This window comes from Leptinotarsa decemlineata, unplaced genomic scaffold (genome assembly GCF_025532065.1).
Source record: "Leptinotarsa decemlineata unplaced genomic scaffold, Ldec_3_MD MMD2_tig00026340_RagTag_RagTag, whole genome shotgun sequence".
Lineage (NCBI taxonomy): Eukaryota > Metazoa > Arthropoda > Insecta > Coleoptera > Chrysomelidae > Leptinotarsa > Leptinotarsa decemlineata.
In genome coordinates, this window is record NW_027412694.1 from 5550609 (window position 1) to 5566643 (window position 16035).

Here is a 16035-nt window from a genome sequence, read left to right on the forward strand (position 1 = left end):
AAAATGGATGAGAGAATCTTCCAAAGAAAGGAAGGATTAATCAATTTGAAAATAAGTAACTCCATACATGGATGTGTAGATCATGCAAAGAAGTAACTTTCAGACACAAACTGAAAGAAAGTCCTCCTGAAACAGCTACTTTCATATAAACATTGAATTACACGAAAGAAAAAATTCTTTCGAAACAAATACTTCTATATGAACACTGAATTATACAGAAGATACTTTTCTCTATTCAGTTTGTATATCGAACATTCGTGGAGGAATAAGAATCAGATATCATTCACATGAGTTCTACTTTGAATGAATGGTAATAAATTGTACTCACATGGAACACTGTCACCCTAACTGGTATACACGTGTTTCGCCTTAAGACACTTGCCCTAAGGCTCTTCAGTACCGAATTGGATAACATTATAGAAAATACACACACTTCATTCATGAATTACGATTTTGAATGTCACGGAATAAGCTTGATCTGCTCATGTCATCGATGACATCGTAATGACATTCATTCACCTATTTGATTTAATCCCAGCCATGAGGAATGTTATTTGATTTGAAAGGGTTATATTTTTAGGAGTGATAAATTTTTTGGGAAAAAAAGTTTTTGGCTTTCTACAACATAATTTAGAGCCAATACATTATGTCTGATTTCAGCTCCCATGGTTTTCTATGTGTCTGTCCATCATCAATACTATCTTCGTAATTTCTTCTTGCCCTTTCGTGATGTTAGCTCTAGATCAGCCTGAGGTCTAGTTGCAGAAATTGGTGAATTTGAAGACTAGTACAGAGTTTAAACCTGAACGAAACCAGGACGACTTTCCACTAGTCCAGAGTTTAGATAACCGACAAACTGAGAATCGATAGTTTACGATACTGAAACGAATGAATTTGTTGAATGTGTTGGAAAATGAAAAAGAGGAAGAGATGCTGCAATCACGAATGGAGTAACAAAATTTAATGGAGAGCAAAGTGAAAAACAAGAACAGCGAAGTAAAATATAGTTTGAAAAACTAAAAAACACGTTTTCAAAAATCATCGAACTGAAAAGTTAAAAATATTTTTTTCAAATAAACTTGAAACAATAACGAACGAAAAATACTAGTATTATTGTAAAAAAATCGTGAGCGCTTTGTGTGATATTTTTTGTATGTCAAGCTCATTTAAAAAAAATAATTTTAACTTTTTAGTTCGATGTTCTTTGAAAACGTGTTTTTTAGATGTTTGAACTATATTTATTTTTCATTTTTTAGTTTCGTATGCTATAAAAGCGTGTTTTTTGTTTTTAAAAACTATATTTATTTTATCTAAACTTTGGGATCAATCAGCCGTATATTGTTTATAAAAAAATGACCATTGATATTTTTGGATTCAGAAGCCCAAGGCAGCAGGCGCGCAAAGGAGGATTAAAAATAAGGCAGCCGGCGCAAATGTAAAATAAAATATACAAGGTTTGAGATGAAATCAAAGTATGAGACATAAAATAATGACATTGGTCAGCTGCGAGGCCAATAACTGAAATATTTACTGATAAGCATTACTCTCAAAATATTTTGGAAAAAAGTTTATCAGAAACATTGTGAGAAGTATAGAAACACCACATGGCCATTGATATTTTCCGATTCCAGAGAGGGAGCCTAAAAATCAGCTACCAAACCCAAGGAAGGCAACAGGCGCACAAAGGAGGGTTACAAATAAGGCCAAATAAGGGCCATCTTCTCGCAAAATACAGATCCCGAGCTTGAGAGTTACAAACAAACAACTATACATACATACAGGTGAAGCTAACAAAAGCGAGTTGAAATTAAAAAATTAAAAAGGAATTTTATGTATTGTATGTGTTATAAGTATTCCAGATCCAACTAAGAAGCCGTGCTAAAGTTTGAGGCTGGGGCTTTCGAAAAAACGAAGGTTGAGATTAGTAAACCCGCGTAGAGAAGCAATAATATGTTTAAAATATGGTTTTTTCCGTTAACCAGCTGCCGCATCCCTACGACGTCAACCCACAGAAGTCTGAACTTGTACGAGCTAACGGGTGATTCCTAACACGGGTAGGGCGATATCAAGTGAAAATCGATCGTTCAGCCTGCGGCTTGAACCACCGACCATCACGGCGGTCAATTGAGTGAGTGAACAAAGCACCCACGTTGAACTGAACCGGCTACTGAGAGGAAATTCAAGAAACTTATAAAAACTACAAAAATAGTTTTCAGTTTACAATTGGTCCACCCGAATAATGTTGGGTTACTGATCGACTTTTTCAGTTCCATTCTATGAACGTCGATTTTATTAAAAATATTGACTTGATAATGAGAATATAGTAATTGAAAACCATTAAAGCATGAGATTAAGGAGTGACATAGAACTATTTTTTTTTTAAGTTCGCTTCTGCATTAGAATGAAACGTAGAGTTTGTTTCTATATATATTTCATCAGAAGATGTCAAAATTTAGTCAGAATCCGTGGATACCCATTGCAGAGAATTATGAAGGTCAAATGCAAATATTGCATCTTCTTTTATGAAAAACAATTTTTGGCACAAAAAATTTATAACCATTGTCAACACCCATATTATTATTGTCGAAATATTATTGTGGAATATACATTCCACAATTTCTTGAACAAAGAATAGTGTTCAAAGCGTAACACACTGAATTAATAGGATACTGTTATATAAGTGTTTCAAAGTTCGAAACTTCTTCATGTTATTCCTTTCTTTATGTGTTCTGCGAATGATTATAATATAATTTTATAACTGTTACATCCACTAATAGTTAAACGAAAATCGTAGACAAACGGATGTTCCTTCAAGTTAATGTGTTTTTAAATAGTTCAAAAAACTCTTTTAATGGCACATAATTCAGCTGCTATTAACAAAAAATACTTCTGAAAGAATCATTACTAACAAAACGTACCTAAAACTATGAGGATGATTTAAGGTGGAATGAACAAATTGGTTATGTATTATTAACTTTTTCCTAAAAATGTGCATGATCATTCCAATAACGATTATTTGAATGGCATGTTACAGATTCATTGCAAAGATCATTGAACTGTACGTTATTCCTTGCATAGCTTTCTTCAAATTTTAATATTCACAAAAAACTAATGATTAATAATTATCATAGTCGTTCTTGGGGATTATGTATGTTGATTTCAAAATGAAATTTTTGCTGACCTTCAGCTTGGTACACCGATAGAATCAACATCTTAAAAATGTATTTTATAATAAAATTAAACAATTCAAAAGTTTTTCAAAATCTATACCGTACACTATCTGTACTCATTATAAGATTACCATTATGCAGTGCGGACATAAAAATTCCCCTTTTTGAACAGGACAAGATATCATGTCGGGAAAAACTCACGTAAAAGAAGTGAAAGATATCTTGTTGGTGGTGCTGAAGATGATTCAGACTACAGGTGAAAACAAATGGGGCTCATAGGATGCTCCACAAGTTTGGCCCCTGAAGCCAAACAAGCCAACAACTCGTCGGAGAAGAGAAGTTTCCTGGTATCAACTAGGAAGTCACTAGTAAGGTTAGTGTTGTAAATATCCGCTGACCGCTGATGGAATGGAATCCTTCTTGAAGAACTTTAATAATCATTCGCTTCTACACAACTGAGATATTCAAGCTCTAGTGTAGTTTGGAGTTTTCTGAATTCAGTTTGAGCTTATGAACTCAACAACCCGATTATCCCGGAGGAAGTTCCAAGGGCCCTCATAGGTTCGAAGAACTCGTTGTTTCTGGTACAAATATGTTCAGCATTCATAAAAGGAGAAAACTACCAAGCATCCACTATTATCTTGTTGGAGTTTTCAATTCTTGGCAGAAAGTGGAGCAGCCGTTTCTGGAGTGGAACGAGGAACGAACTATTTCTTAACCAAGAACGGATATTTTCCAGTTCTTAAAAAATACTTACCAATAACATACAAGTACTTGAATTTATCAATGCAATTGATAAGGTATTCCAACGTGACCAACTATGACCAAATATAAGGTTCGCCGAATGCAAAGTGAACCTGCTGTTCGATAGATGGATATCACATGACAGTATCGGTATATTTGAAATAACTTTGCTCACCACATATATTTACACTTGTCTTATGGAACATACAACATCATGAGATACATTGAACAACTGGTATTGCTTCATCATACCATCATCTCAGGCTGGAGTTCAAAAAAGGCACGCAGGTCACGTATAAAAAAATTAATTTTTCTGATATCTCCCAGCTTTCTGTCCTGCATCTCATTATTTCTATTATCTGTTGGGTGCATAAATATTCCCAGATACAACTCCGTCTCTATAGAGGAGGTGAATTCAATTGTGAGGAACTCAATTTTACACGCTTTATATAAGCTTCACTTGCATGTATGTATGTATGTTGGTTTGTTTGTAACTCTCAAGCTCGGTATCTGTATTTGACAGGATCATCGACATTATTGCTTGATCTATTCGCGGGCAGATGGCGCTGTACGTAACCTTCTCGATATATCGACATTATTGCTTGATCTATTCGCGGGCAGATGGCGTATTACGTAACCTCCTTGATATAATTCAAACTCACCTTACATGTATTTCTTCATTTGAAAAAAGTATTTTTTTATTAACACGCGCGCCTGCTGCCTTATTTGTAACCCTCCCTTGCGCGCCTGCTGCCTTGGGCTTGGGAGCTGATTTTAGGCTCCCTCTCCAGAATCGGAAAATATCATTGATCCCAAAGTTTAGATAAAATAAATATAGTTTGAAAAATATAAAAAACACGCTTTTATAGCATACGAAACTAAAAAATGAAAAATAAATATAGTTTGAGAAACTAAAAAGTACGCTTTTAAAGAATGTCAAACTGAAAAGTTAAAAATATTTTTTTTAGCGTGGGCGCGTGGGCGTGGGCGCTTTCTGCCATATTTTTTTTATATCAAGCGTCCGTCGTTTTTTTCACAATAATACTAATATTCATCGTTCGTTACTGTTTGAAGCTTATTTAAAAAAATATTCTTAACTTTTTCGTTCGATGTTCTTTAAAAGCGTGTTTTTCAGTTTTTTAAACTATATTAATTTCAAATGAGATATTCCTGTATATTCCTGCATATTTCAGTGAAGCTTCAAAAATGGAGCATACTTGATGTTTTGCTTGAGTCATCTTTGAAAAATAGAGCTTATAGGTTTTTTCTTGTAGACTTTGAAAGGCATACTTTGATCTAGTAGGCTTTGGACAATGCGGCGATAAAACAGAATGCAAATTCAGCTGCCAAATTTTCATTCAAAGACGCTTTTCAATAAGTGGTGTTTGTTGAATTTTCAAACACATTCACAATGAAGTACGAGAATCATGGAAAATGAGGTATGATATACGCCGCATGGCTTAATGCCAGCGGTTCCTGGAAAGTTGCAACCAAGTGAGTGATTTTTCTCCAAATTGTATTTGGATAGACCAAGATATAAGCAGTGCTGGCATTTTCAACCGCTACAATTCTTATACTTGGGCACAAAAAAATCCTCATTCTATTGTGGAGCAGAGAACTGTGTGTGCAGCTGTGTGTGCAGGGGTAGAATTATCGGCCCGCTCATTCATAATGCCACTCTCACACCTCAGATGTATTTAGAAATTCCAATGCAAAATATAAAACCTCTTGTTGGTGAATTGCCATTAATGCAGCTCAGAAAAATATATTTTCAACAAGGGCAAATTTTGGTAATAATTGGATAGCTAACCAAGGACCCAACCGTTAGCCGGCCAGGTCACCGGACCTAACGACTTTCACCTCTGAGAAAGGTTGAAAGAATTTATTTTTAAATTGCCGACCATTTCTAGATATAAATTGTGAGCGGCAGTGATGCAAAGTTTTGCTTCTCTCAGTTCTATTGAACTAATTAATTCGGCAAAGAACGTTCGAAAAAAACCTTCTCTGACTAAATGTATTTCATTGTTTGTTCTTTATCATTATTATTGTTGACGTTTCATTTATTAGTGGTAAAATAATATAAATTGTTATGACTTTCATTTAAACTATGAGTTTCAATTACTGCTGTGAAAATCTTTCTCAACATTTGATAGCTACTACTGAACAATTTCTTTCTGTTTCATCGCCGGCAAGGCTACATGAAAAACCTAAAGGCTCTGTATTTCAAAGATGACTCTAGCAAAACATCAAGTGTGCTACATTTTTGGAAAGGTAATTTTAAGCTCTATTAAAATATTCAGGAATATACATGTTCTCTCATTGAAAAAATGTTTTCCATCAATAATAATTGATATCTCATTTGAAAAAAAATCGTTTTTTACACCATTGAATTCTACGTAAAAGAGTACTCTGGAAATGTTTCATTGGAACAAGAAATTTGTCAAAAACATGCTGTAACTAAGAAACAATGATAGATATCGATATGCGGTTTCCACCATTAAGTTTGTCATAAAATTTGACCCTAGATACAGCCACCAGTTTTCATCTATCTGGTTTGAAAACAGAATTTTAATTTGGCCCACTCTGTACACAGTGTATTGAATACCGGATCACTTCACATTTTTTTCTCCGTGGAGAGAATGTGGAAGAGAAGACGAGAATGACGTCACAGTATGACAAGTTAGGGCGTTGCCAACATGTGCACTATTTCGAACTTTTTTGTAGTGTTGATTCGTTTTATTGCTATTAACCTTACTTACTATTAACTTATTTAGTTAAAATACAAAATGGTTGAGGCAGCTTTGACAATGCTGCCAATGCTGCTGAATATACGCAGGTCTTATCAAAAGAAATGATTAGTTCTGAAAAGAAAAGAAGGACTCACAGTTTTCGAGTTTCTTTAGATTCGGCAACGTCTGAAATTTTACTATCAGTTGAACAACATACGAAATTAAATTTTACTAGTTTCATTGCTACGCATTTCATTGGGAATTTTAACGTTGTTATGTTGGATATACAAAATTACCAAAATTCCTAACGTGAATATCCTATACCGAATAACATACGAGTCTGACAATATTTTCGACAGAAATCTCCAGGATATGTTTAATGATTCAAGAAAAGTTGTAAAGATAAACAGTTACGTTAGATAACTCAAGCTAACAGCTGGTGAACGGATGACCGCCTCTCCAACACGCTCCTGCTACCATTATCCTCACTAATGGACATTTGCCTATACCCGATTCAAAAAATCTACTTACAAATCATCTGCGTTGAGAATGTTCTGATGCATTAACGTTTGTGCACCGAGTCTGAAAAACCGAACGTGACCGTTGATTTCACGCCTCCCGTTGGTTTTGTCGTTTATGATTAATTGTCGGTTTGTTGGATGCATTATGTACACAATCCGCGTATCTATCTGAGAATCTCACTTATCACGAAGATTCGTGGGAATGAAAATAAAAGGAAAACTTGACGCAACTGAGATACTCCAACACTAATATTTACAAACGAAAGTTCATCCTTTATACTTACCTTCCAGTTTAAAAAAAAAAATTCAATCATTTCAGTTCAACATCTCACAAGTGGTAAATGTTACCGCTAGAATCTTTAATGGAAAGTGAAATCGAATGTGTTATAATTTTTTTCAATTTTTTTCCAGTAGGAGCCCGGTTTCAACTAATAATTTTTTGAAAATCGCTTTCGAAAATCAAAGAAGTATGTGATAAGCTACAAGCAGATATTTTTCATGAGAGAAAAATAACCGGATATTTGATTATGGCATATGCAAAATATTTCTGATGCCAAAGCTTGTGGCATCAGAAGATTCTATGAACAAATGAAAATGAAAACTTAGAGAATCGTGAAAGTCTGCTTGCGGAAATTCCGATTGGCCATACTGATTCAGTTCCTTTTTTTGTGATGTACTGGATAACTTTTACTCGTGTCAGATAATATTGCAGTTTTGACGTCGACCAATCAAAAAACGTTGGCATGTACAAATATCCAGACACTCAAGTAGGCTATTAAAACTTGCCTGTACTGAGAGTACAATGGTTTGGTTTATTATGTACTAAATACATTGCATTTTCTCTCATTTTATTGAAAATTAGCAGAGAGTTGAATAATATTCAAACCAGGAAGAAAATTAGTCGATTTTTGCGTTGTTAGTTCTTGTACTTTCACAAAATAACACTCACGTGCAGTGGTGTAGTTTGAGGGGGACAACGGCCCCAGGCGGCACAAGAAAGGGAGCGGTATCTGTATCTGTAGAGTAGAGAGGGTGAGTGTAGACCCACAGCATTTAGACCACATGTGACCCATTGTACATCCTTCCGAAGAGTTGTCCTCCTGGGTCATCGTCCATTCTATCCTTTCAATAAAGGTGGACAGGTCACTAGGAGACATTCCCTCTATATCGGCAGGTGAAGAGCAAAACTCGCCGAACACACACTCTCTTTGGCAACCTTGAGGTGTCTCAGGACGGCCTTCGTGAAGATTTTGGAAGGTGCAGCGACATTACTGTAATTGCGTGGCTTCTTCAACCTTCTAGGGGTTCCCTCCGTGGAGGTGCTCAAGTGAGGGTACTTTCCTGCAGGGACAGGGGCAGGGGCCTCTTTCGCTTTTTTTTTTTTCTCCGTTCGGCCTCGACACCGCAAATGCGCTTACGCCTTGGCCTTTGTATTACATCACGAGGTGATCTGCCATGTCTAGTCTCATTCCGAGCGGTAGATTGGGGCGGACATTTCTGTTCATCCCCAGCCACCGCCATAGATTGAGGTGAACATTTTTGTCCAGCCTGGGGATTGGTTTTTGTTTTTTCTGTGACTGTTTAATTTATGTGTGTAGCAGGGAAAGAGGTCACTTTGGCAGAGCCCCGCATTACTAGACAAAGGCTTATTACAATGAGGTTTCGCCCGGTTTCCCAAGGGGATCCTTCATAACCGCATATCACCCTGCGGCCATTCAGCTGTCGGCACGATTCCTTGAACCTTAGCTTGGGTAGGCTGGTCCACGGTGGCATGTTTTGCAAAGGCTTTTGGAGATTTTAAGTTTTCCTCGCCCTATTTATTTCTGCCACTGACCAGGTGTCCGGCGATCCTATCCGTAAGGCCACATTGGCTTCCCCGACAGGGCTCCCAGTCCCCTGGCCGTTACGTCACCTGGAGACGTGCCCGGTAGGTAGCCCAACCCACGGCAAGGGAGCGGTATAAAGCGCCAATTTATGAATTTGGAAAATGTGAAAAAATTCACAGATATTCGAAATCGCACGCACAATGTTGCGGAAGTGATGATAACCGCACTATGTCCATCTTAAGATGAACAAAATTAGTCATTTTTGCCATAGATGGATATAGATGGTTGTGTAAAATACGTTGCGTTAAAAATAGCACGTAAAGTAAATTTTTAATCAAATTTTTGTGCAACGGAATACTATAGCTTAGGGGTTAGTGCAGGTTTTATGAAAATAGGTTTTCGGATTTACCTACTGATCTCTTTGATGTTGATGTTGAGTCTACCCTGCAGGCTGGAGTTACTCCAAGTTCATTTCAATGGCTGTTATAAAATCGTTGAATCCCGGCTGAATGTGTCGCCCATATTTGGCAGTAATCAACGATTCCTTTAATTTAAAATGCAACGTCAATTTACTAATCAATTTTTTTGTTATTTGCGTGGAGATTCTAGTTGGCTCTAGTTACAAATTTGGCAAACTACCTTGGGTGTCACACCAATAGATAGATATATTTATTTATTTCTGACCGGGATATTTTAAGCTTATATCGTCATAGTTACGCTATCAATAAAGAGGGTCATAACTCCCTTGGGACATTATAGATTTTATAATTCCCTCTACCTTTCACAAGTAAAAATGTATAGAAATGGAAACTGAACCATATTTTATTTATTCACGTCATTACAAATAATAAATGTACAATTTTGAAATGTCCCTAAAAATTACTTCCGCCACTGGAAACAATTTCTTCTTTTGTATGGCTGGAGCTTCTGTTCTTGATAACATCTTCAGGAGATAAAACAGCAGACTTTTTCGGCTTATAACTCTTACTCTTCCGTTTCAAAAAAGCCTGTAGTTCATTGAACTTGGTGATATCTCGTTTCTCATGTATAGTCACCATCGATTTTAGCATTGACCATTTAGTCCATAAAGAATTCGGACTGAACGTTTCTGACTGAAACGAATAAACACAATTACTACCAAATCTACCGAAAAACATAGAAAATTCCTTACCAGTTCTTGAAAATATGCCAGAAATACAGTTTCAGTGACATCTTTTGGCATAACATTTTTCCGTGTCAGCCAGTCCAGATATATCTTGTATTCTTTTTGGTATACGGCTTCACTTTTCGATGGAATTAATGATTCTCTTGCTTGTTCAGCTTTTTTCAAAATATCCTCCATTATATTTGGGGTAGCAAACACGTTTTCATCGCAAACACAGCTTGATAACGAAGTTCTGTTTATAAACAAGTAACATAGCAACAACCTAGCAACAAGAAAACTCTACTATAATCAACGGTACCTGATTCAAATATACCGGGAAGGTAATGAATTGGTACATTTTTCCGTTTCAAAAATGAACAAAATTTTATTGAAATCGGTCAGAAATAAAATTATCTATGTACCACGGGAATTAATGAGCCTTAATAACCTCAGGCAATTGCTGTCCCTCAGGCCAGAGGCCCTCGGGACGCAAACTTTGCCATCGGTAATTAAGGCCCTCCTAATTCCCTTGATACATAAATAACTATTATTTATTATATTATAGCTTATATTTATAAGCTTATATCGTCATAGTTACGCTATCAATAAAGAGGGTCATAACTCCCTTGGGACATTATAGATTTTATAATTCCCTCTACCTTTCACAAGTAAAAATAAATAGAAATGAAAAATGAACCATATTTTATTTATTCACGTCATTACAAATAATAAATGTACAATTTTGAAATGTTCCCTGAAAATTACTTCCGCCACTGGAAACAATTTCTTCTTTTGTATGGCTGGAGCTTCTGTTCACTACAGTCGAGGTACCTGCCTCTTCTGATGACAAAGTAGACAACATACGCGCCGTTTTATTTCTCAATTCGATGCTATCCTCCAAATATCCCTCCGCCACCGTGGAACTTTTCCAACCTCTGTGTCTTTTTAAGTTAGTCATAGTTGCTCCTGCATTGGCTATACTATATATATACTATATATACTATACGTTTCTGACTGAAACGAATAAACACAATTACTACCAAATCTACCGAAAAACATAGAAAATTCCTTACCAGTTCTTGAAAATATGCCAGAAATACAGTTTCAGTGACATCTTTTGGCATAACATTTTTCCGTCCAGCCAGTCCAGATATATCTGAAATCGGTCAGAAATAAAATTATCTATGTACCACGGGAATTAATGAGCCTTAATAACCTCAGACAATTGCTGTCCCTCGGGCCAGAGGCCCTCGGGACGCAAACTTTGCCATCGGTAATTAAGGCCCTCCTAATTCCCTTGATACATAAATAACTATTGATCATGTTATGTATAAAATACATTTACGACAAGTCAGACAAGTCTATAAAATAAAATAAACAGTAAAAATTTGTAACAAGTTTAAAGGGTATATTAACATATTCAAATTGAGTGTGGAGGTTCGGCGAGAATCTCCCTTGCGTCAAAAGTGTGTCTACGCACATGTTCTAAATGTTCTGAATAAAAACTGCTGAATAGAAACAATTTTTTTTTCAATATTTTTTTATAACTTTTTTAAAACAAAACATATTCATATTTTTAATATTGGCAGGAAGTGCATTATACAACTTAAAATCGTAGGAATTTTTTTGTGATTTCATCAGCCTGAAACGTTGAGGTCTAATGAAATTGCTGTTACGTGTATCATGATCGTGTAAACTGGATTGCTTGGGAAACAAGGGGGCTCTTTTGTGAATATCTAATAGGCTTGAGTAAACATACAAAGAAGGCACCGACATAATTTCATGAGTGATGAATGATTCACGGCAAAAATCCCTAAGAGCAATTCCAGTAAGAATTCTCAGAGCTTATTTCTGTAATATAAAAATGCATTGGGCATCACTAGAATTTCCCCAAAGTAGAACACCGCAAGAAATGTGAGACTGTATGAGCGAGCAAAATACTATTTTCAGCGTAGTGAAATTTGTTATTGGTTTCAGCTGTCTAAGTAAAAATAAGGCACTCAATAGCTTATCTTTCAAATTTGAAACGTGGCTTGACCAATTCAGCCTATTGTCCAGAGTTAAACCCAATAATTTGACACACTGGAATTCAGGTAATGGCAGAGCCATAGAAACAATCATGTTTTGTGATTTTTCCTTATTCATCATGAGTTTGTTGACACTGAACCAGTGCTCCGCTTTTTCTTGTATTTCCTTAGACTTATCAACAAGAGCTGAATAATTCATAGAAGTGTATATCAAGGATGTATCGTCAGCAAATAGTACACTGTGACATGGCTTCATATAGTTGTGAAAATCATTGATGTAAATAACGAACAAAAGCGGATCCAAAATGTTGGGCTGAAACAGCTGTCCACCGGTGGCTTTTAAGTTGGAATCAAATTGGAAAAGTTCGGAATAGTACTCATATATTTTTACCTTTTGATTTTTATGGAATTATTTTCCAGCTGCTTGACTGCGTTAACCATTCTTGATTTTATATCATTTCTAAAAACGTTTTCCGATGGCTTTCCGGAAGAGCTTTCCAAATTCCAGCTGTTGTCAGTTTCAAAGATTGGTCAAACCACCAATGCCGATATAAAAACTTAGCAAGCTGACTTAGGTGGCACACCAATAGGTGATTCCACTTATGTCTCGCTTGCGTTTACGTAGTAATTTTTATCAAGTACTCATCTTAGTTCTTCACACTGCCTGTCCAGTACTGAAGATGACTTCTCCCATTCTGCCAATCTATTAATCCGGAAATCTCTCGGACGGAAATGTGGCTTATTATGGTTCTTTTCAAGAGATGGAGGATCTGAAATCAATAAAAAAATATTTTTATGTCTATTGTGTATGCCTTTCTACAATAAGGTTCAGATTTCCGTCACTCTGATAGCGATAATTTTCGTTATTCACATTCACATATCAAAATCATCCACATACATTTTTTGAAGTATCTTCATTGCATGGAAAATTTTTGATACTTTTCATAACAAACTAATGGGCTCTGAATCGTATACTTTTGAAACCTCTATGCGAGTTTCTTCATCAAGTACCTGGGATGTTATTTCTTCCCCTGTTTGTCACCAACCCAGTTTCAAGAAACTTTGTCGAATCGACATCATATCTGTGATTTGATATAAATCGTTATTTGGGGAACGGTTGTTCGTCTGAAAAACTGTAACTCGAAGTTTTAATTTCACATACCTTTCTGATGAAACTCCTTCAGAGGTTATAGAAGAGCCAGTATACACATTTTCATTTGAATAAAATTCTGAAAACCAATACAAGTAAAAGCAAGTAGGCACTGATTAATTATGTAATCGAATACAACTCGTTTTATCGAAAACTCTATAATGATCTCAATATCCTCACTCAATTGCTATGCTCAGGGTAACATCTATCCCTTGCGGGGGATTCAAATATGAAGGATAAAATTATATTTTGAAATTATCTTCCTTTAAAATCTATCATATATCAAAATTCCGTACTTTATTTCTGAAGTCCAGAAAATACTCAACTATTTACACCAGAAATCTTCAGAATAAACTCTGTTACTTTGTTAACTCTTCAGTTCCAGATTTTGAATGTCCACCTATTAGAAATTATTCTAGACCTCTTTTTTAGAATACTCGCAGCTATAGCTACTATTATTATTTTGGTGATTGCTGATTCCAAAAACTAATATGTAATGATTTCCATGATACTCCTTCAATTTATTCATGTATATTAGTGGAGTTCCATCCCAATACCAAACAGTTATTTTTAACACCTCGACACGTGTTTCAATCACCAAGTGATCATGTTCAAGAAGAAGATTGAACTTGAAGAGGACAATTAAACATCAGTTTATTCGTGTTTTGCTCACTTGGTGATCAAAACACCTGTCAAGATGTTAAAAATAACGGTTTGGTTTTGGGATAAAACTCCAGTAATATTCAACATGAAAAAGGATTTTAGACGTTAACAACCTGATAGAATAAGATTGCGCCAAAAAATAAAAGGTTCAAAGTTCCCCTATTCATTTTCAAAAATAAATGCACGGCTTCTGAATTGAAATGAGGCCTGTCACATAACCTTTCGAAATTGCAGGACAATAGTTAAGCTTTCAGAAATTTATTTTCACAACTTACGCTCAACATTTTTCGCAGCAAGATTCATACAAATAATTTGAAAAGACAAATAAAAAGACACATATCAAGTAATCGAAAAAAATCTAGGTTGATTGAATTCATATTTTCACAATTTCTCTGAAACTTTTTGGAAGTTTTGTTACTTGATATTGCAAGATATCATAATTTTGAACACATCTGAACCGGCAAAATCCTATAATATATGATGGAATTGGCCTATATTTGGCGTATTCAAAAAACACACTTTATTGTGAGATGTTTACTATACTGTTTTACAAAAACACAATACAATGGCTTCTTCGGGCATGTCTTCACTAGTAAACGATGAAGTTAAAATATATCTTATATCTAAATTATGTTCCAGACGTTTCTAAATGTTTTCTGTCGAGAATAGATAAAAATTAGTGAATCGTACAGGTTACAAATACGTATATGAAAATATGTGATCTGCCCATTCACTAGGAGGTTTTTGATTGTTTTTATTTGATTTTTCGTTATTTTATTGGGATTATATATCATTTTTCAAATACTAGAGGCGAAGTGGAACTCAACAATAATATATACTAATCTATGTATCTATCTATACTAATGAGAGCTATCTTGTCGTGCGCTGCCTATACCGTTTGAGTTACATGCAGATGATGTACCATAAGATTCTTTATCTTGAATAGTTCTAAATACCTATATGTGGTAGCTTCTATATGCAAAATACTGAGACATAAATACAATTAAATTTGATATTTTTTTCAAAATGCACATTTTAGGACATCCGTCAAACTCTCATACAATTGTCTTTTACACTAAGTAATTTGGACGAATCTTCTTAAAGCTATCACAATAAGAATAACTCAACGCAACACAGTACTCCTTTACGCATCGCGTCTACTGTAGGACGACAGGGAACGACTCTCAGAAGTAGAGGGGCGATCTAGGCAATGAGGCGCTATCGCCGAAAACGCGACTCGAACGTAAAATAATTCGATTCTCGAAGCTATTAATTACTTCATGCATTTGGCATATTTTTTTAGAAACTGTATTTTAAAGTAAACAAATATAAATTATCTACTTGCTGTTGCCCGCGTAGAATTTGGTTTGTCATATTGAATTTCGTAACAGATCATTTTGAACGAATAGTAACAATATTTTTTATTAACCCAAAACTTTAGGTTCCCAACTTCAAAACTGACGAAATTCAATACAATCTTTGAACCCCTATTTCTTCCCTTAAGGGTGAAAATTCCCGATTTCCGTTCTTGGTGCTTATTCACGGTAAACAAAGAACCTACCTGCATATTTCAAGATTCTAGATCAGTAGCTCCAGCTGTACGTTAATATAAGAGTATCAGTCAATCAATAAGTACCTAAATATTACTGGAGTTTTTCCCAACACCAAATTGTTATTTTTAACACCTCGACACGTGTTTCGATCACCAAGTGATCATCTTCAAAGAGGAAGATTGAAACAGTTTTAATCTTACTCTTTGAAGATAATCACTTGGTGATCGAAACACGTGTCGGGGTGGAAAAAACTCCAGTAATATTCATTACTACACCAAAGTTCCAAACAGAGGATCATAAATAAGTACCCGATATCTTATGTATTATTCCAGGTCATGATCTATCTATATACCAACTCACATTTGAATCCCTTGAGCTGTTTAAGCGTGAAAAAGTAAAACACGTAAATACATACATTACATTCATTCATCCTCACGAAGTTTACGTATTTATAATATTGGTAGGAGTAGTATTAGTAGAATTACTAATGTATTGCAATACATTAGTA

At 35.4% G+C, this 16035-nt stretch overlaps 2 protein-coding genes across 5 annotated transcripts in view; one reads left to right on the forward strand and one right to left on the reverse strand.

Moving 5' to 3' along the window:
* LOC111502962 (uncharacterized) overlaps positions 1–16035 on the forward strand; it is a 493652-nt gene that overhangs the window by 210840 nt on the left and 266777 nt on the right. The window lies entirely within an intron of this gene.
* Positions 9813–10680, reverse strand: LOC141485942 (uncharacterized). The gene is made up of 2 exons (XM_074183644.1): positions 10162–10680; positions 9813–10102 (listed from the first exon to the last, which is right to left on the reverse strand). Exons 1-2 carry the CDS (start codon positions 10330–10332, stop codon positions 9863–9865), a joined length of 411 nt encoding a protein of 136 aa, XP_074039745.1. The 5' UTR covers positions 10333–10680; the 3' UTR covers positions 9813–9862.